Raw genomic sequence first — 19,115 nt, 5'->3', positions numbered from 1 at the left:
TTTATTTTTCCTGCAGACAAAAAAAAAAAAATTAAAAAAAAAAAAAAATCCTAGTTCATACCCGTAGCACATAAGCAGCAGTGTTTATAATCAGTCTGTGGTTTAATGAAATACAGCAGCAATTCTCAGTTCTCTCCCCAGTGAGTCCCAGCAAACATTTCTGTTTGGTTTCTACGGGAGTGGCTGGGTCCCACGGAGACATCTCTCACATTGAAAGCTTAAAGAAAATTCACAAGTGGCTTTACAAAACGTTAACTTTGGGCTGTAACAAACTGGGCTTGCGAATTAATAGCTTCAAAGCTTCTGCTCGAGACAAGACACGTCAGAGATGGAAGCTTCCTCGTGGAAGGGTTGTTTATCCCTCCTAGGACCTATAGCTCACGTCCACCTCCAGCTGGCAAGGGAGCTGCCAGGAGCCATGAGAATAACGATATTCTGCTAAATCAGTGTGGCACTGTAAAGGGGACAGATTTCAGCGCTGACGAGGCAGTGCAAATAGTTCAGGAAAACATCTGTAAACACCTTTTACTCCTTCCTCAAGGAGAAGAACCATCACCTGCAAGTACCCAGGATCCATCAGCGGAAGAGGAGCCTGGTGCTGGAGCCAGAGGTCAGGGAGCCACTGACCCACGGACGAAAAGACAGACAGAAAGACAAGCCAAGCGCTGCGACGTGCAGCCCAAAGGCAGGCAACCCTCTGCATGGGGGTCCCAGGGACTGCCCAGGGGGAACGTGTGTCCCTGGCCTTTAGGTTATTTTTATTTCTGCACTGGGCAGAGCGTGAAGTAAAAACTGTGTGTGGATAAAGGTTTCCAGGAGAGCACACCTCCGGCCACCTCGTCTGCTCGCCCCTTCGTCACCCTGGTGAGGGACAGTGCCTCGTCTGGCTCCCCCCGGCGGGGTCCAGGGGGTGCTGGTGGCTCTCTAGAGAAGATGGAGTGGGGAAGGAGATGGGAGAGCCCGTCAGCAACAGGCTGCTGCAGAAGTGGGAAGGGTTGGTTTAAAGAAAAATCTCACTGCTAGAACAAAAGAAACTACTTCAGTATATTTTAATAGTAAAATGATTGCTATTTTTCGAGCCAAGTCCTGCCTGGATGAATCTTGGGAGTGGTTTTGCTCCCCGGTCCTGCTGCGCCAGGGCGAAGTCCCGGAGGTGGCGTGGCTCTACCTGCACCTGCCCGTGCAGAACAACCCCCGGCACGTCACAACGCGCGGCCAGCACCACCACCACCACCACAAACACCACGACACGGGGCTCGACTCCGTCTCTCTCTCTCTCGGGAGAAGAGCAGGAGGAAAAAACCCGAACTTTTAATAACAGTCTGGGTTGAGATTTGTAGCAGGCTACTGAACAGAGGAGATGCCAATATTTTATTTAGTAAAAAGGTACGTATTCAGGTAGCAGAACACCTTACAGTAACTAACTCGGCAGGAAAAGGTTAAAGTCATAGCACAGCCCTAGATTGATTGGGGGGAGTAGGACAGGGACGACGGCGGGGAGACTGTAAGGGAAGCAGCTTCAGACTCGAACCTTGGCTTCCAATAGAATGTATTCAGAAAAATATTGCATGAAAAGCCTCAGGATTTTAGTTCTTTCATAGATGTATATTTACCAGTTTTCACAAAGACTGCAGGAATACGATTATAAACAATAAATTAGGACTTCATGTTGCTATCATTTGGCATAACACAATCAGGCAATTTTTCCTTTTTAAATATAAGGCAACACAAGCCAACACATAATTTAATCCGTCTTTAGTCAAATTGCTTAACTTTGCTAAAGAGTTACCACTAAAGAACGGTTTATAGTACACTTAAAAGAATTTAAATAATGACATGATATAAGTGTACTAACTTACGCAAGGAGTCAGAAAACGTACTCTGCTAAGCTTTGAAACCTAAATATTTGTTACAGCCCAGGACTACACGTCTAAATTAAAAAAATACAAATAAATGTTTTCTAATTTTTCCATTTACGAAAAACTTTTAAGAATCTCTAGCCAACTATGACGTCACTTCAAAACTTGTTATTTTTTTTTTTTTTTAATTTTGTATGATGTCTTAAGATTTTAAACCATGCTCGTTAAGGAAAGTTCAAGGAGCAAATACTTAAGGCTTTGTTTTTCAAAGGGCTGTGAGGGAGGCCAGTGGATGGCAGAGGCCAGTGGGTTCACCCATACACAATGCTACTCAAACCCACACTACCAGGCGACATTCATACAGAAATATTACACTTAAAAGTTACAGTGTAGAGCAATATTTTTAGCCAGTGTACATATAAAGAATCAATGCATTTATTTTTTTTTACTTTCTTTTTTTTTTTTAATTTCCAAACTTGATTGTGATCATTATGTTCAAGTATTAGTCTCGTGAACAGAGATGAGAAATTTTCTACTTACAACAGATTCGGCTGTTAGAAAGGAAAGGTGTGTTTCGGTACACTGAGGAGAACAAGATGCTGAGGTTACCCAATAGTTAGTGTCCTACGGTCACTGACTCGACTAGCTGCTGGAAGTGACGTGGGAAAGGGACAGAAGGAGTTAGGCACCGAGACCCTGGGAAAAAGGGGTGTTACAAATAGCTTTGCTAAACCCCAGAGAGGAGAATGGTTCTGTTAAATCTGCTGTGGTGTTGTGACAGAGAGGAATAGGGGTCGTGGGTCCCACAGTGGCTTGTGAGCAGAGCTTTGCTTCAGATCGACCATCTCCCTTTCCCCCCCGGTACTGCGGCTGTGAGGGGCCCGAGCCCCGCTGCCCCGCGCCCGCTCACTGCACCGGGGACCAGCTCGAGTTACACCTCCTCACCCTGAAATTAATTCTAGCTATCGGAGAAGTGGCTGAACCCTTTTTGGAGTTGTCAGTGGGTCTGGATTCCCTTCACATCAGGACGGCCAGACTCCTAGCAGCGAGGGGTTCAGACAAAGTTAGCTCTTACGCTGGTGAAAGGGGAGCAGGGAAGGGACATATGATGCAGGAAAAAGGCAGCTACCCATGGCAGCTATGCTGCCTACGTCCTAAACCCACCATTCCCCCCTCCTCCATACCCTGTCTGCAAAAAAAATGAAAAAGTGTCAGAAAAATCTGCCAGAGACTTTTGACTTTGGACAAAGTCTAAACGATAAACGCGGGTGTCTCGGCAAGAAACAGCTGAAAAGCTTCTTCCTATATTAATGCCTAAATACATACCCCCCTAGCTAGCTCTTTCCAAATGTAGGCTTCTTTTTCAATTAAATAGGCCTCTAGACAGTGCAAATGGTCAATGTTTAATGCATTAATGAAATGGGCTTTCGAGTCAAAAATAAGCCCTGCTTCCTGACAAATTCTGTTGCTCTTAATCTTCAGAGGAAATTGAGATGGAAATTTAAGCAGCTACGCTACCTCGCTCTTGACGGAGCTGGCGAACAGATGCAACTGCGAAACCCTGCAGCAACTCAACATCAGTCCAGCAAGTAGCTACTAAGCAGAAGGCAAAAGCTGCACAAAGGGGATTCTGCGGTGAGGAAACAGCTGTGGCGTGAAGTAGTGTAATGAAATTCTTTGACACAAAAGGCATGTTAAATATTTGATGCACAAAGGAGATAGATAACATGTAAGCAAAGCTTTTAAATATACAGTATATCTTCTTCCAATGGTTACTATAATGATCACACAAGTTTGCAAGTTAAAAATGCCTTGCTTATTAATTAAAATTAAGACTAAACCTATAATTTTTGTCTGTGAAAGTGACTGCAGCCTATCTATACCCTGGGTGTTGAATATGAAGATTTCGACTATCGGTTGGTTCAGGTGCTCGGTTCATGGGAGGCCGATGGACTTTTCCCAACACGGCCATGCTCTGATCTCTGAAGCAGGACTGCTGGAAGTCCCCGCTTAGGTAATCCATGGTCTGCATCACATTATTCTGGCTGGATGGACCAGCTCCAGCTCTGTAATGAGTTCCCCCTGCACAATCTAGCGGCGCTCCTGCTGGCTGTCCCCCGTGGAAAGGCATGGTGAGGTCCTGGGACCCAGAGCTGTCACTGTTGGGTGTGGGCAGAATGTTATTCCAGATGGGCTGGAAATAGTGCCCATTGGTATATGGCAAGGGTCCCTGCAACCCGTTCACAGGTGGAGAAGGCGTAGGCTTCTCGATCGGGGGCTTCAAGCTGAACGACTGGCCCATGCACAGTTCTTGAGGGTAGTTTGAAGTTTTGCCAGGAAAACTCTGCCCCGCGATCTCTCTCTGAGGGTGCTTCCCTGCCAGTCCAGCAGGCCCAGCAGCATCCCCACACATTTGCTGCAGATGTGCAAGCTGGTGCTGGTTCCACGCAACCGATTTGATTTCGTTCTGGTAGGCGGGCGGCACCCTGTTAATATTCACCATGGGCACATTAACAGAGGCAGGAGGAATAGCAGCAGCAGCATGATCTACAGGGTTTACTACACAGGAAGGCATGGGTGTAGGGACATTGTGAGTAGATACCCTGGTACTTGCATTGATAAGCAGGTTGCGACTTATAGGGCTGGGGTTTGCAATCTGTCCCTCACAGACTGAGGTAGTGCTAATGCCAGCTCTGGCCTGGCAGAACTGGTTAATCTGGTGCACAATGCTGCTCAGGTCCGGTGGCTGGTTCTGCTGCAGGGTGGCAGCCATAGAGAGGGGAATGGTTGAGGTAGACACGGTCACATTCGGCGGCGCATCTGCATCCGGCATCTTTCTGCTTCCATGTAAACCTGGCTGCAGCAAAGGATTCGGGGGGTGCTGCAGAGTCTGGTGTGCCATGGTCTGAGGATGCTGCAAGCCCTGTGGCTGCTGCATATTCTGAGGGTGCGGCAGCGTCTGCGGCTGCGGTATCCCCTGAGGGTGCGGTAAGCTTTGTGGCTGTGGAATACCCTGAGGGTGCTGCAAAGTCTGTGGCTGCGGTATACTCTGGGGGTGCGGCAAAGTCTGTGCATGCTGGAGAGCCTGCTGGCGAGCAAGCGCCTGGGGGTGGGTTAAAGTGCTAGGTGCAACGTACGGGGTGGAAGGGGGATTCATCATCGCTTCCGGCAGCAGACGCGTGCGTGTCCCGTCAAAGTCTTTGATAATTCCTTTTGCTGGAGATTTGACTATCGCCAGGAGGCCTGTTTTCGTGGTGGCCTGAGACGGGTAGGGACTGTACCTCTGGCCCGAAGTATCAAGTCCGTTCACAGTACGGCGTATGTGTTTCCTCTGGGGAACCTTGACACTGTTTGGAAAAATTTTTATAGTCAGTGGATTGTTGGCGACCTTCTTAGCATAAGCATCCAATTCTGCTGGGGTAGGATACTGTGCAGATCTCATTTTCTGTGTAGTGTCCCCTGTGGAGAAAGGAAATTTGTCAATACCAATTCTGGTAAGCAAGGGATCAACCCCAGGGCAAGACAGTTGCACAACAAGGGTAGAAAATCTCCAAGGAATCAAGAGGCAAGAACTTCATCTTCCCAGACCAGCGGATGGTGTACCAGATACCTCATTCCCTTTATTACCTGGTGACCAACACAACCCCCAGTTCAGCTTAAGGTAAGACCTGCCTGGGGGAGCAAAATGAAACCAGTGTTTTCATTAGAGTGTGTTTACAGTTGGACAAAAATAGGGAACACGCTATGAACATCGGATTGTCTCCAGCTGGAAATATTTCTTATGGCTTGCGGTGGTGGGCTAGTTTCTGCTCTCTTAATTTAAGGCTGCCATCCCATGGCTCTTCAAGCCATTCTCAGTAACTTTACTGTGTAATTCAAGATCAGAAAGTTATGAATTAAACGTTAAACCTGTGTAATGCTGAGGTGGGAACAACACTGTGGAGGGCTGACCCGGGCTGGATGCCAGGTGCCCACCGAAGCCGCGCGATCGCTCCCCTCCTCAGCTGGCCAGGGGAGGGAAAATGTAACGAAAGGCTCGTGGGTCGAGATAAGAGCAGGGAGAGATCACTCACCGGTTACTGTCACGGGCAAAACAGACTCGACTTGGGGAAAATTAGTTTCATGTCTTACCAATCAAAATCAGAGTAGGACAATGAGAAGTAAAACCTAATCTTAACACCTTCCTCCCACCCTCCCTTCTTGCTCAACTTCACTCCCAATTTTCTCTCCCTGGTCCCTGCCAGCGGCGCAGGCGGATGGGGATGGGGGTTATGGTCAGTTCATCACCCGGTGTCTCTGCTGCTCCTTCCTCCTCAGGGGGGAACTCCTCACACTCTCCTCCTGCTCCGGCATGGGGTCCCCCCTGGGCTGCAGGGGGGGTCTCTGCTCCCCCGGTGACCTCCCTGGGCGCAGGGCACAGCTGCCTCGCCATGGGCTGCACCACGGGCCGCAGGGGAATCTCTGCTCTGGCACCTGGAGCACCTCCTGCCCTCCCTCCTTCCTCACTGCCCTTGGGTCTCTGCAGTTGTTTCTCTCACATATTCTCTCTCTTTGGCTGCAGTTGTGCAGTTTTTCCCCCACTTCTTAAACACGTTATCCCAGAGGTGCTACCACCGTCGCTGACGGGCTCGGCCTTGGCCAGCGGCAGGTCTGACTTGGAGCCGGCCGGCATCGGCTCTATCGCACACTGGGGAGGCTCCAAGCAGCATCTCACAGAAGTCACCCCTGCAGCCCTCCCTGCTCCCAAAACCTTGCACATATGAAGCACTTCAGCTCAAGCCTCCATTTACATCCGAGTTCTCTTCTAGATGCTGACATCTGAAAGCACTTTGAGTGTCTTTTTGTCCATTAGGAAGCCCTTGCCAGTCCAAGTTCAGCAAATGGAAGGAGGCTACATGTGCATTATTTTATGGCTTGCAATTATTTCTTCAGCTGAATTTTCAGTGTGGCACCTTGCTAAGGACAGCATCCTTGTATCACACAGCAAAACTACGTGATTACCTCACAAGATTAAAAACATGCTACTCCCCAGACACAGACAGAAGACTTCTGGAGACAGGGGTGTGGTTTCACTTCCTTCAATTACCAGATACCTACCTTGCCCACAAGCTTGAACTGCTTCTAGAAAGAACTTCAGAAATCTAGGGAAATGCTTGTGCCTCTCTCACTACAATCATATTCCAAACAGAGAGTTGGGCTGTTCCCCTACCACAGCTCTGCTGCTTAACTCCTATGGGACTACAACTTTAGAAGTGATTTTATCATCTTAAAATTATGCTTGCAGTTTTGACAATCTGATTTTGCTTTTGCTTGATTTCACTACCACCACCACCTTGCAAATAGTTTACTGGAAAAAAAACACCCATCCTTTTTGCTAAATTTTTCAGCATCCCCATGCCACCTGCTGCTGTGCTGAAAGGATGGGAAACACAGCAGCCAGCTCCTCCAGAGCCCAAGAGCACCCCAGCCCCACATCTGACCCTTGGAAATCTAGTGTTCCAGCAATGAGCTTGATGTTCCCAGGCCAACAGCCCTTCCTTTTGAAAATCCACCTCTGATTCTTTTAAGCAAATTGCCTTCAAAGGACTCCCAAATACATGAGTACCAGCCGTCGGTTTCTCTTTGCATCCTGCAGCTTCCAGCCCTCACAGGTGAGGGAGAGCAGCACTGCTCTAAGAGCACTCACCTTCAGGAAGTAAGGGTCAGAAAATGGAAAACAGGATGGATACCAAAAGAAAGGATAATCACGGAAATCTTAAAAATACCTTTTGTGAAACAGGAAGCTTCACAAGCAGGTTGTCTTGCATCCCTAGCACAGCACATACCACAGCGCCGGTTATACTCTTACTCTCTGTGCTGTCCAAACACCGGGACGTTTCACCCTTAATCAAAGGAAATGTTCATTTGATATTAACCAAAACATCCTCTCTGTTCATAACCCTGTACCTGCTGCTGCAGGCAGATGGCTTCTCTCTGTCCTTCTGAGCGAGCTGCTACGCTCCCAGCAGAGAGGAGAGCCTCCGAATGGCATTTACCAGCACCTCGCCTCAATGGCCAAGGCCTTCACAAACTCCCAACCTTTATTTTCACCCACGCTCATGAAGTTCTGTTTCTTCCCCAAGAGACGACCCTTGCAACTCACCATGAATCAGAGGAGAACCATCAACAATTGCCAAAGGGACCCACACCTGTCTGCGTTATGGTTTATGTTACATTTACAGTCGTTGTCACATAAAGCTTTTTTTTTTTTCAGAGGAAAAATTAAGTTTATACTTTAAGGCATATTTACCATAAAAATTTCCCAGCTTGGTTTACATTTCCATAGGCATATCAGCAAATTATATGGTAAATATAAACACTAAACAGATACACCAAATATTCTTTTAGCCAAGCATCTATTTTTCTGTTATATGGGAACTGCGATGGAAGCTTTGAGAAAGCAGCTAAAATATCAGTGTTTGAACAGGCTGCACCTATCAGTTACAACACATCTGTAATCTCAAATCTGGGAGAATTTACTCCTCTGACGAGAGAAAATAACCCCTCAGTTAAAGTTAGATGACGCACCAGCATCAAGTTTGGCATCCTACCAAACGGCGAACCATCTTTTCAATCCCTTGGACAGGATCTTCTGAAACCAGCCACCATTTCAAGCAGTGCCCATTTTGCATAAAACTAAGATTATGCTCCTTTCACTACAGACTAACTCAGCCATTTTACTTAGGCCTGAAGGTGATGTACTTCTGAGTGCCCCCATGTGCTCCCTAAAATGCGTTTGCTAGTAATTCCATGGGCAAGATTCAGTGACTGTAATTATTAAAGGCAGCAAAAAATTAGGAAAAAGAAGAAAGGCATTATAGGGTGAGCAAGAGTCTGAATATCCCATCGAAATATCCTACAAACCAGTAAAGAACAATTAGGTCTCTGGTAACTAAGTGAATGGAAAGCGAGCTAGAATAGACCAGAAGGCAATGCTGGTATTAGAATATGCTCAATCATTTGTGTGCAGGTGCAAGAATTCTGGATCGGGTCATAAAATGATGAGGTGGATGGCAGATGAACAAGCTACATCAAAAAAAACCAATGGGATGAGCTCCACAAAGCTACCTAATGGTAAATGCGAGGCAGAATACTTTTGCTGAAAAGTCATTATTTCACGTTTACTGTAAGGTAAAGCTCTGCATATGAGCAATTACCCCAATAAATTGGTGAGCTGCAAGTTCACTCTCCTGCTAATCCCGTGGCAACCAATTCATCTGGTCACACTCCTGTGCACGACTCACCGCTGGAACCGTTTTTATCATGAAATGAGATATATTTCTCCGCCTCACCTCAGCACTAATGTAACATCTTTTAAATGCATTTCACATTAAGGCTTTAAAACCCACCGCTTTTAAAACTGCCTACGGTTAAATTTTCATTAACATTAAACAAAATACAAACAGGCCTTCAGGATTTGTATCCTAATGAGAGCATCCGCACTGGGACAAGGAAAAAACAGCTGTGCCCATCTTCTGCATAAAAATCTCAGTTGCTGCAGATTCTCTACAGGCTTTTCAGAGAGCCCTCACTCCTAGAAAGGACTTGATTTAGTTGATGACCCCATATCCAGTCCCAACCTGCTCCTCTTTCTTTTGTGCCCCCCCAACAACAAAAGCTCTCCAAGAAGCAAGTACCTTTCACCTTGACTTTGCACCACTATCACGAAAAATCACCCTTTCTCTCCCAGGCCTTGTGGCACTGTCACTACGTCCAACAGCAGCTGTGGACACTGCCCAAACAAGTCTTGCCTCAAGTATCCCAGTTGAATAGTCAGGTTTATACTGGAGTCACTGGGAGGAAGGAGAAAGAATATCAATACTGAGTCAGTGAGAAATCCCCTGCGTGGATGACAATTTTCAGGGTTAGCCTTTCCTGTGATGCAGGCTGGAATTCAAAGAAAAATGCTGAAATTGGAAGTCCTATAGTGATCGGTTTCTAAAGGACAAAATATGTGCATATTAATCTAAAAAACTCCTACCGCACAGACCACCTTTGAGAATAAAGCCTCTTATTTGAAAGTGAGCAAGAAAAAAAAAAAAAGATAATTGAGCTAATGTGGATTTAAGTGGATCAGTTAATAAAGAGTCTGATTCAGAAAACTACACTTAAAAAATTATTAGTACAAACACTGGAGGTCTGAATAAAGGCTATCATGGGGAGTTCTGTGCCTTTTATAAAAGCAATAGCACTTTTATTAAAGCCCGCTTCCAACCCCCCATCAAAAGTCACAAGTCACCGTTCATTAAAAATGCTCATTAACTCAGCTTTCCTTTGGCCAGGGGCTAGACTGCTTGTGCATATACAGTATGGAGAGAAATGCACCAATTAATCTTACACACATCTGCAGCAGGGGTGAGCGAGGTCTGTACGAGCAGTTTCATTTTCCATATAAATCAGAACAAACTGGAACAGCTGAGCATTACCACTGCCAGTCAGTGCCTGCCAGCTACTTTATGTCCTAAATTCTTTTAAATGCAGCACCCAGAGCTCTTCACTAAGCAGGATACAGCAATGTTTTCAGCACGGGGATCAGCAGCTCTCAGAAAAAGCATCAGGTACCGTCAGGTTAAGAAACTGCCCGCATGTTGCCTTGTAAACGTTTAATTAGCAAATACCTGATTTATGCACAGCTACCCTCACATGAACCTCAACCATTTGCTGTCAGAACTAAGCTTTCTGATCCACCAAAGCAACTTCACACGTAATGCAAGGACCTAGGCACGTTCTCACCACTACAGCAGAGCTTGAACTGGAAATGGAAATGAGAAAGGAGGGGAATGCCCAGTTTCATGCTGTCTAAGGAAGTCCTTTTGTGAGTAAAGCTTTTTATTACTGCCGAAAGTGTCATTACAATTACCAAGCCCATGGAGTCGGCATAAACGCTGTACAAGTGCTGTAGGGGAGCACACATGTGTACGTGAACAGCATCATTCACTTCTGGCAGGGCCAGGACCTTGAGCATGTCACCCTTAATTGCAAAATTATCTTACCTATTTTCAGCAGCATCACAAGCCTTAACATATTAATAATTTAGCTACCACTGGACTGTAAATTACTTGATTTTAAAGAGCAATGAGTCCATCAGACAACTGAGGGTACGGAGTTCTCCCAATACACATTTCACGTACAAGAGACAGGTCACAGCCCTGAGAACAAAGTACACATCTTACGAAGAAACCTTGGTCTTTCTGAAATTCCAGCTGAACAATCAATGTGCAACTTCAGTGATAAAGAGGAGACACAGAGTAAGATTTAAAAAAAATAAATCTACAAGCATCAAAAAAATGACTGAAGTTATCAAAAAAGAATTACCAGAGTTCTCTGCAGGCATAATTTCAGAGGCACCAAAGAGACATCAGAAAGAAGATGGAAACTTTGAACTTTAGTAATTTGGGCTAGATCACTAATATTTGCAGTATATGCCCCAGGTATGTAGAACAACAGAGCTGCTGACCTCAAAAGGTTTGCATTAGCCTGATCCAACTTTTATTGGTGTCTATGAGTAATTAAATGAATGGAAGTGAAAAAGAGTCGGGAAAAAGTGGTGTTAAGAAGCAAGTCAGCTGGCACACTTTTAGGACAAAATGTTTTCAGCAAAGAGGCACAAATCTCACAGAAACCTCGCTTGCATTTCATCTTGCTGTGGTTAAAATTAACCTTTATAGAGCCAGGAATGGAGAAGAGCTCGCTGCACACACGTGAACCTCCACAGCGATTTCCCAGAGCCATTACTGATGGATGCCTTGAAGGCATAACAAAAGAAAGACTCTAACATTAAATAGTTTTTCCACTGTATCCTAAATGTTTATGTCATAGCTGTACCAGAGCCAGATTTAACAGTTAACCACATCCTGCAGACAAAACGTCACTCACATTTCTGAAGTCCAGTGTTCATCTGCGTGTAAGAAAGAAGCTGAAAGGAGAGGTCACCTGGTCCTGGCAGACAGGCCAGCATGGCAGACAGGCACTAACACAACATGGGGCATTCACTCCTCTGCACACTGCAACAACAGAGAGACAATTCAAAGTTATAATACAAGGAGGAACAGAGAAAAGAAAGCGGCAAAGAGCCATCCCTGGGCGAAGGCCTGACCAAGCACAGATGCACAGCTGCTGCTCCAGCCCTCGCTGCATCTCAGAACGGCAACGGAAATACTTCAAGAAGTGGGTCATCTGCAGGGTTAAAACTAAAATAGCCGTCTCGCTCTCCTCTGATGCTTGACACAGAGAGGATAATCCATAACTCTGTCCTCAGATTTCAAAGGTGGTTGTTATGAATGGTAAAGAAACCACCATCATTCATTTTACTATATATTGAAATGCACTGGCTATCTACCAGGTATAGCCAAAGCAAGTCCTCTGGAGAAATCCTGTCAACTGCTCTTTTACATTTAATAAAAAGGCATGGCATGCATAAATTGAAGGCAAAGTATGCAGCACTCTGCCTTGTGGCAAGATTAAGCTACATGCTACAGCTTGTAATTTCTGTGGTCCATTAGGCTGAAAGATGAATGGCTACAACTTCCTTCATTTCATAGGAGACTCGCTAACCTGCGTGGCTCTGGGTTAGACAAACGGCAAGACGTGCCTTCTGCACAAAGGAGCTGCAGAAGGGCCGCCATCCTCTGCTGCAGAGGTTCAGCATTAGGAAATCAAACCTCCAAGTGAATGCACAGAGCACTAAAGCTCTTTAAATATAAACACTGCACAGCCACCCTCGAATCCCATGGTTGGCGTACAAAGGGGGTGTTCCCAGCAACAAAGCTAACTCGGGTTTGAAGTCTCCCAATGTTACTAGAACTACAGAGAGAAATTTAAGTTGGAACAAGGTCTCTCAAGGCCACCTGGTTCAAGCCCCTGATCAAATCCCCCCTGCCGCAGCTACTGGGGCAAGCCACAGCCAGCCATGAGCACTTCAGAAAGCTCCAGGTAACAGGATGGCTGAGCCAAGTGGGAGGAACCAGCTGACTTCTCTTTGCCCAGATCTCAACAAGCATCAGTGCCACTACACAGGGAATGCTTTTGCCAAAACACCTAGAGAACAGCTAGAAAGGCCCTGGGGTTTGTTATACAACCCTCAAAACATGGAAAGAAGGCTTCAAAGGCTTCAAAAGTTATAGGTTGATTTAATTTCAGTCATTGTTTCACAAACCCCAACTAAAACAACTGGGGAGGCATTCGAAGATCAGAAGAGGTGAAGCAGAAAGCTCAAGACCGACACAAGAAGCCACAGCTGCAGAAACCCTGCAGAGGCCACTTCTGAAAGAGTCATATTGCTGAGGACTGCACAAGCGATGTGAATGAAACCTCTGGAAGACCCCCAACGTGGCAACGTCAGTGCTGCCTCCTGGATAGCACCACCACCTTCATGGTCCAGAAAGCTCCAAAAGCCAATTTCTCTTCAGTAACGTTTGAAAGACTTTAATTTGAAACCTCACCTCAGACCACTGTCACAAGTCAGATGGGCCAAAGAATACTTGCACCAACACAGCAAACAGCATAGACTTAAAGCTTTCCTGTAGTAGAGCAATTACTCACTGTGTAGAATTCAGCAGCTCCATGTTTATATGTCTCTCCTCGGTTTAACATGCAAAGGCTGATTAAACCAACAGCCAAGAAATCTCATACAAATACTAATTTATGAAAACTTCTGCATCTTCACTGGGCAAGTGCTCTCAAAATCTGACCGAGTGTTGCTGAGCGAGCCCATCGGGTGCCACTGTGATTAACAAAAGTAGTTCTGGGCACTGAATGTCAGCTTGACAGCTCCATGCTACTGCCCATTCACCCTACCCACTCAGAGTAACGGTGACTCAGTGCCGTGAGAAACAAACACACAACCTCACCAAGCTGCAGGGCAATCGCCAACAGAGTAAGCCTAAATCATTCTCCATTTCATCCCTAGGAGACAGTAATGATCTGCACTACCAAAAGTGCAAGATTCGTAGTTGTAAAATCTCGTAAAATAAATCTAAACCCCGATTTTCTTCTCACCCTCTGTAGGAGGTGGAGTTCTTGGAGTCTTCAGAAGGTGTTCACAAATGATGACTGGAGATCTGTCACACCCACAACTTAAAAGAAATTGCTTTAGGAACTGAAACGTTGCTTGACCTTTATAGATGAGATTCATTCATGACTATAAGCATGCAATGTTCGGTGAAACTCTGCAAACACCCTGTGGGCAGCAGTTGCTTGACCCCAATCATGCCCAGCAAGCCCAAAGAGACAAGACAAGAATCCAGCTCCTTTGAATCAGAAGACAAAATTACTGTGAGCTGCCAAGAGCTTTACCCGAGTAAGCAATGAAAACACTCACAGTCAGCAAGAAAAAAAAAAGAATTGTATTTTCCTTTTTTGCCTCATTTCATCAACTTCAGAAGACTGGCAAAAACAAGACCTATTTCTCAGTGAAAAGCAGACAAACAAAATTAAGCAGTCAGAAAAACCATCAGATCACACCATCCCCACATTAACCTGAGCATCTACCTTTTACTGCAGTAACGTCTGACGCCAGCCCAGGATTACTTCCCGTGTTTGCACGGCCCACGGAGCTCGGTGTCTAAAATATTACTTAAGCAGTGGCAAGTTTGTGGTGCAGCCCCGAAAGAGAGAAAAGCGTTTTGCAGCGCAGCACTGCGCTCAACGTGCTCTTTGACTGAACAAGTAGCATTTCTGACAGGCAAGATATGCGGAGGGTTTGCTCACCTGCTCCATCATTAATGCTCATTATAGCCTGAACACTGTGACTCTTTGAGTAAGCCTCTTGCTGAAGTGCCACAGAGAGGCTCAGCGCCACGCACACAGCAATAAACAGGATAATGGCACATTAGGAGAGAACAAGTGATTAAGAGCGGTCACAGAATTCGACGCAGAAGAGCCAGGCTTCTGCGATAAGACAGCAGTATTTCCTTGAAGGTCAAAACATGTATTTACAGAAGCTTTAGCTCCAATACAGAGAGTAATGTTTTAGAGAGGGCTATAAAGGCAAGTTGTTCCCGCAGGCGGATAATCATTTAGGCAATGCCAAAGGTTCATAAAAGACTGGGGTGGCAATAATCATTTTAAAGGAAATACTGGACTTAGGAAAATAATTTTAAGTAGAAGCATAAAATCATTCTTTTAGCTTGATTTGCAATAACCAAATTGATGCCATCTAGGTCACTGCTGAGCATTAAAAAAAGAAATTCAGACTTACAGAAGTGCTGACCATAACTCTATCGCTGAATTCCATATTATAATTAAAACCCTGCTCCAATTTTTGTTCTCCACGAAATTAATATAGTCTCTCAAAAACAAGATTTCAGTATTTAAAACCAAATGCATTTGAAATGTCTTTACAAACAAGCTTGGGTTGGGTTTTTTTTTTTTGGTTAGAAATTAATTAACATTTATTCCCTTTGAGATACTCAGCACCTGACTACTACCTTCTGACCTGACTCTCCTTCAGAGGAGCTAGCGCAGACAACTCCAACACACCATTCAGCTCTAAAATGCCCTGAAATCCCCACACAGACTGCATTTGGGGTTGGGGTGAGCATTCATGGCTGTCTCACACCGTTGTTACGTGCAGTCCCAGCTTGGCAGCGCAGGGTCCTGACACAAAGGCAGCTGGGCCCATCATCCCCTCCTGCACTTGGCTTTATTACTTCTAATTAGTCCAGAGGAGGAGATAAGCTGAACTTGGCACGTCAAGACCTCTCCCTAGAAGACTTGGCTCCATGGTGGCAACTTGTGTGGGCACCAGCACCTGCAAAGCTCCCTGCAGGGCTGCTGCCCCAGTCCCCCCGAGGATGGGAGGTGTGTTACTGGGGGAACTGGAACGGACGCAGCGAACCAAGCACCGAAGGGGCTTCTGCACTTTTACCAGATGTTATGACCCAGACTGGGAGCCCATGGAGTCATAAAGGTTTTGTGATTCCCCTGGGTTAAAAATAAGGTGAAATGACAGCAAACAAACGGTTAAAATATTTTACTTGCAGTGGAAACAAACTTGGAAAAGGACAGTAAGTGGTGGCCTGTTATTGATAAATCTGAAAGGGAGAGGAGGAGGAGGAGGAGAGGAGAAGGAGAAAGTCAAAGAATCCGGATCACCACCCCAGGTTCCACTGTTGTCTTGGGTCTGGTGACCTTGGGTGGTGGGTGCACACCCAACAACATTTTCTGTCACCTTTTAAGTTCATCTATTGGCTGATTTGCACACTAGATGAGGAGAGGTGGGTTTTGCATGAACAACTAGCATGGGAGACGAGGAAAGGTGAAGCATGGATTCCGTGCATGCGTTGAGGGGGAAAGGGGGTGCATTAACCCTTTTGTCCAATTGAGTTCGTGGTCGCAATATCCCGCTGCCACCTTTACCTTTTGCCCAGTTACTGCTGGTTTTCGCTGACTTCATGCTTCTCAGGCAACCATCCAGCCTTTGGCTCCTGCTGGGGCAGATGGTCCCCTCTTATTAGTCTTTTAGCTCTTCTTCAAGGGCACAGTCACTAGCAAGGCCCGCATCGTTTATATGAAGTATCAGGCTTACACAAAGTGCAGCAAACAGTTCGATGAATGTCTGAGGCATTAACTCCTTCAGTTCCTCACACCAGACTGGGTGACACTGTCATCTAAACCAGTCAGCTGCAAACTGGAGAGCAAGCTGACCAGTAAATTTGACACCCAGCAATGGAGGGCAGCTGTAAAACCCTTCAAGTTTTTCAGTTGTATTTTAAACTGATTCTGTATACTGCCAAACAGCATAACAAGCTCTGTCTTGAAAATATATATAAAAAGATAAAGTATATTTCTAGATGAAAACAATCATTAAATTGGAATAAATAAATAAATTCACCTCTTTGAAGTGATTTTAATCTAATCTGGCTGCAGGATATAATCTTAACAGCACACATACTGCAGGACGGTCTATGAAATAGCAGGTTTAGACACATGAACAGATTTTTTTTTTCTCTTAAGATTTATTAATAATTAGATCAAAGCACATCAAGCTTAAGAGGGATTTGTAGTGTTTGGCCTTTGGGGGTAATTGTCACATCCCCACAATGACTGTCACGTTCAGACTTACCTGCACATCAGGGTGTTTTTTGGTCCAGGCAGCACAGTGTTCCCCACACAGACTTTTTGGACCAAGTCCTGTCACCCCCAAGGCTCACCAGGTAGGACGGAAGAACTCACCTCCACCAACTGCCCAGGGACGCCCTCCCTGTAGAGCTAAGAATCAGTTCTAGTAAAACCTACCACAGTATTGCCTTTCTGGACTCAAAAAGATATACTGTTTTCTGGCTGATAAAGTTTAGTATTGCCCCTGGCAGACCCAGTGCTCCTTCAGGCCAGGGGGTACTTTTACAAGCTAGAGTAAAACCTAGGTGTAAAGCAACTCGGTACTACTAGGAAATTTCTAATACTCTAACACAGCTTTATCATTATATAAACAGACCACATATGCAGAGTTATTGCCAAGTTTTTAAATACACCAGTCTCTGAAGCTCCCAAGAGGCCTTACAGGGTAAAGCACACAAAGGAAACACTCCCCACAAACCATCCCTGGCCAGCAAAATATGGGAAACTGAGCTGGTTTAGATGAAAGCAAGCTGGTGAAGTCTAAAGTTAGGTTCCTGAAAGTAAACACGCATGTCTGAAATTCCACGATTAACTGCGGGCTTGTTCACAAAGCCTGCGGCCAGGAGGAAGCAGGAGCATCCACCCACATACAAAAGAAAAGCTCCAAACTATTCCAAGTTTCCAGCACCCTGGGGTCCCGTAAACTGTGTGAGGGTTGTTAAGTGCTCGTGGCGGGCTGATACGCTTCGCTTCTCCTCCTTATTCACAAGGTAGCCCCGTGAAATTCCATAACCTCTGGTGGGATTTACGGCAACCCCGAAGTGCACGAGGCACATTTCAAGTTCAGCATATATAAATGCTGCAAACAAAAACAAAAACTAACTTGAGTTGTGAAGTTTCTTGGGTACAAATGTCTGTAAGAGCTTGCCAGGAAACATAATTGAATCCAGGCCAATTTTCATGCTCCAAGGGAAACTCAGTGTCTCATTTACCCCCTGGCAGGCTGCTCAAGACCAAATGAGACTCATTCCTTTTCCCTCTCCCAAAGTAACCTAAAGTCTAATGGTTTCAAAAATATGTTTGTGTCAACTGCTGACACTGGACCCCCCTCCCCAACCTCAGCATTCAATACGATTCCTTCCAGTCAGCCATGCCTTGCAGTGTCTAGACTGATCCTGCAGGTTTCCTGCCTTTCTCCAGCCCTAAAACTCCCCTTTATTCTTGGGCACTTACCAGAATGGCCCTTTCCTGGGACTGCTGAAGAGCCAGAGATAAATCTTACCGTTTCCTGGAACAAAATTACCAAACTAGCACTGTATTCATCGCCGGCCAGTATCACATCCTCTTAATGTTTTATAAATGGAAAACTGCAAAATAATGCGCAGAGAGGTAGTCTTTTGAAATGGCAATAAATCACAATAGCATCGAGTGTACTTGGGGATAAATAAATAGGGAGATTGAACAATAGAAAGTCGTCTTTTGTAACAAGCAGAATGCACTGTCAGCATCTGCCAGCACAGGACCTTTTGGCTTTCTGCATTCAGGTGGGCCTTCTGCAGTGCCCTGCAACAGTTTCGATCAAAATCAATTTTTGCTTCTTGCAGTTTAATTAACTATGATTTTGCTTGTAAACCATTTCACCTTTTAGGCTGACCTCCATTTATAACGTTACTCAGGCAACAAAATGAAATAGTTTCGAGGTGAAGGCAGAGGGAATTTAAATGTACGTGGGGCGCTTCAGGAGAAGGGAGGCACCTGCTGCAGCCCAGCTCCGTTCATCTCCTCGAGCTGGGATGGCAACACTCAACAAGGAAGAAAATGAAGCAGCTTTGGGGTAACAGCACTTAAATGGAATATTGTTCATATCACTCCTCACACCCAAGGGCTACCACTAAAGGCTTCTAGGTGAGCAATTTTGAACAGGATGTAGCGTAGTAAAAAAAGCCAAGGCGGTGGCTCTCGGCTCCAGGCGGGCAGCTACTGCCACGTGTGACATCAGCTCCATCAAATTCACTCTTCGGATAAAGCAGCAGCAAGCTCAAGGTTATGATCTTAGAGTTTAAAAAGCCTTTTTTTAGGTCGGTCCCAAGAGATTATTTTAAAACACAGGACTACGCATCTGCTGAAGAGTAGAACAGTTGGCTTTAATTGTAAGAC

At 45.5% G+C, this 19,115-nt stretch overlaps 1 protein-coding gene across 4 annotated transcripts in view; it reads right to left on the bottom strand.

Annotated features, from left to right (window-relative positions):
• The window catches only part of FAM222B (family with sequence similarity 222 member B), a 28,163-nt gene continuing 9,048 nt past the window's right edge, over positions 1-19,115 (bottom strand). For 3 of the 4 annotated variants that reach the window (XM_026861562.1, XM_026861561.1, XM_026861563.1), the window contains 2 exons: positions 11,775-11,902; positions 1-5,318 (listed from right to left, as the gene is read on the bottom strand). In XM_026861562.1, the coding sequence (XP_026717363.1) occupies positions 3,733-5,318; positions 11,775-11,856 (1,668 nt within the window). In that variant the 5' untranslated portion in view covers positions 11,857-11,902 and the 3' untranslated portion in view covers positions 1-3,732. The remainder of the gene's footprint in view (positions 5,319-11,774; positions 11,903-19,115) is intronic. The other variant, XM_026861564.1, reaches the window with a different exon arrangement.

Source organism: Athene cunicularia (genome assembly GCF_003259725.1).
Source record: "Athene cunicularia isolate RWA chromosome 19 unlocalized genomic scaffold, athCun1 chr19_part1, whole genome shotgun sequence".
Classification (NCBI taxonomy): domain Eukaryota; kingdom Metazoa; phylum Chordata; class Aves; order Strigiformes; family Strigidae; genus Athene; species Athene cunicularia.
Note: the sequence above shows the minus strand (reverse complement) of the source record. Positions and strands in the feature narration are given on the sequence as shown.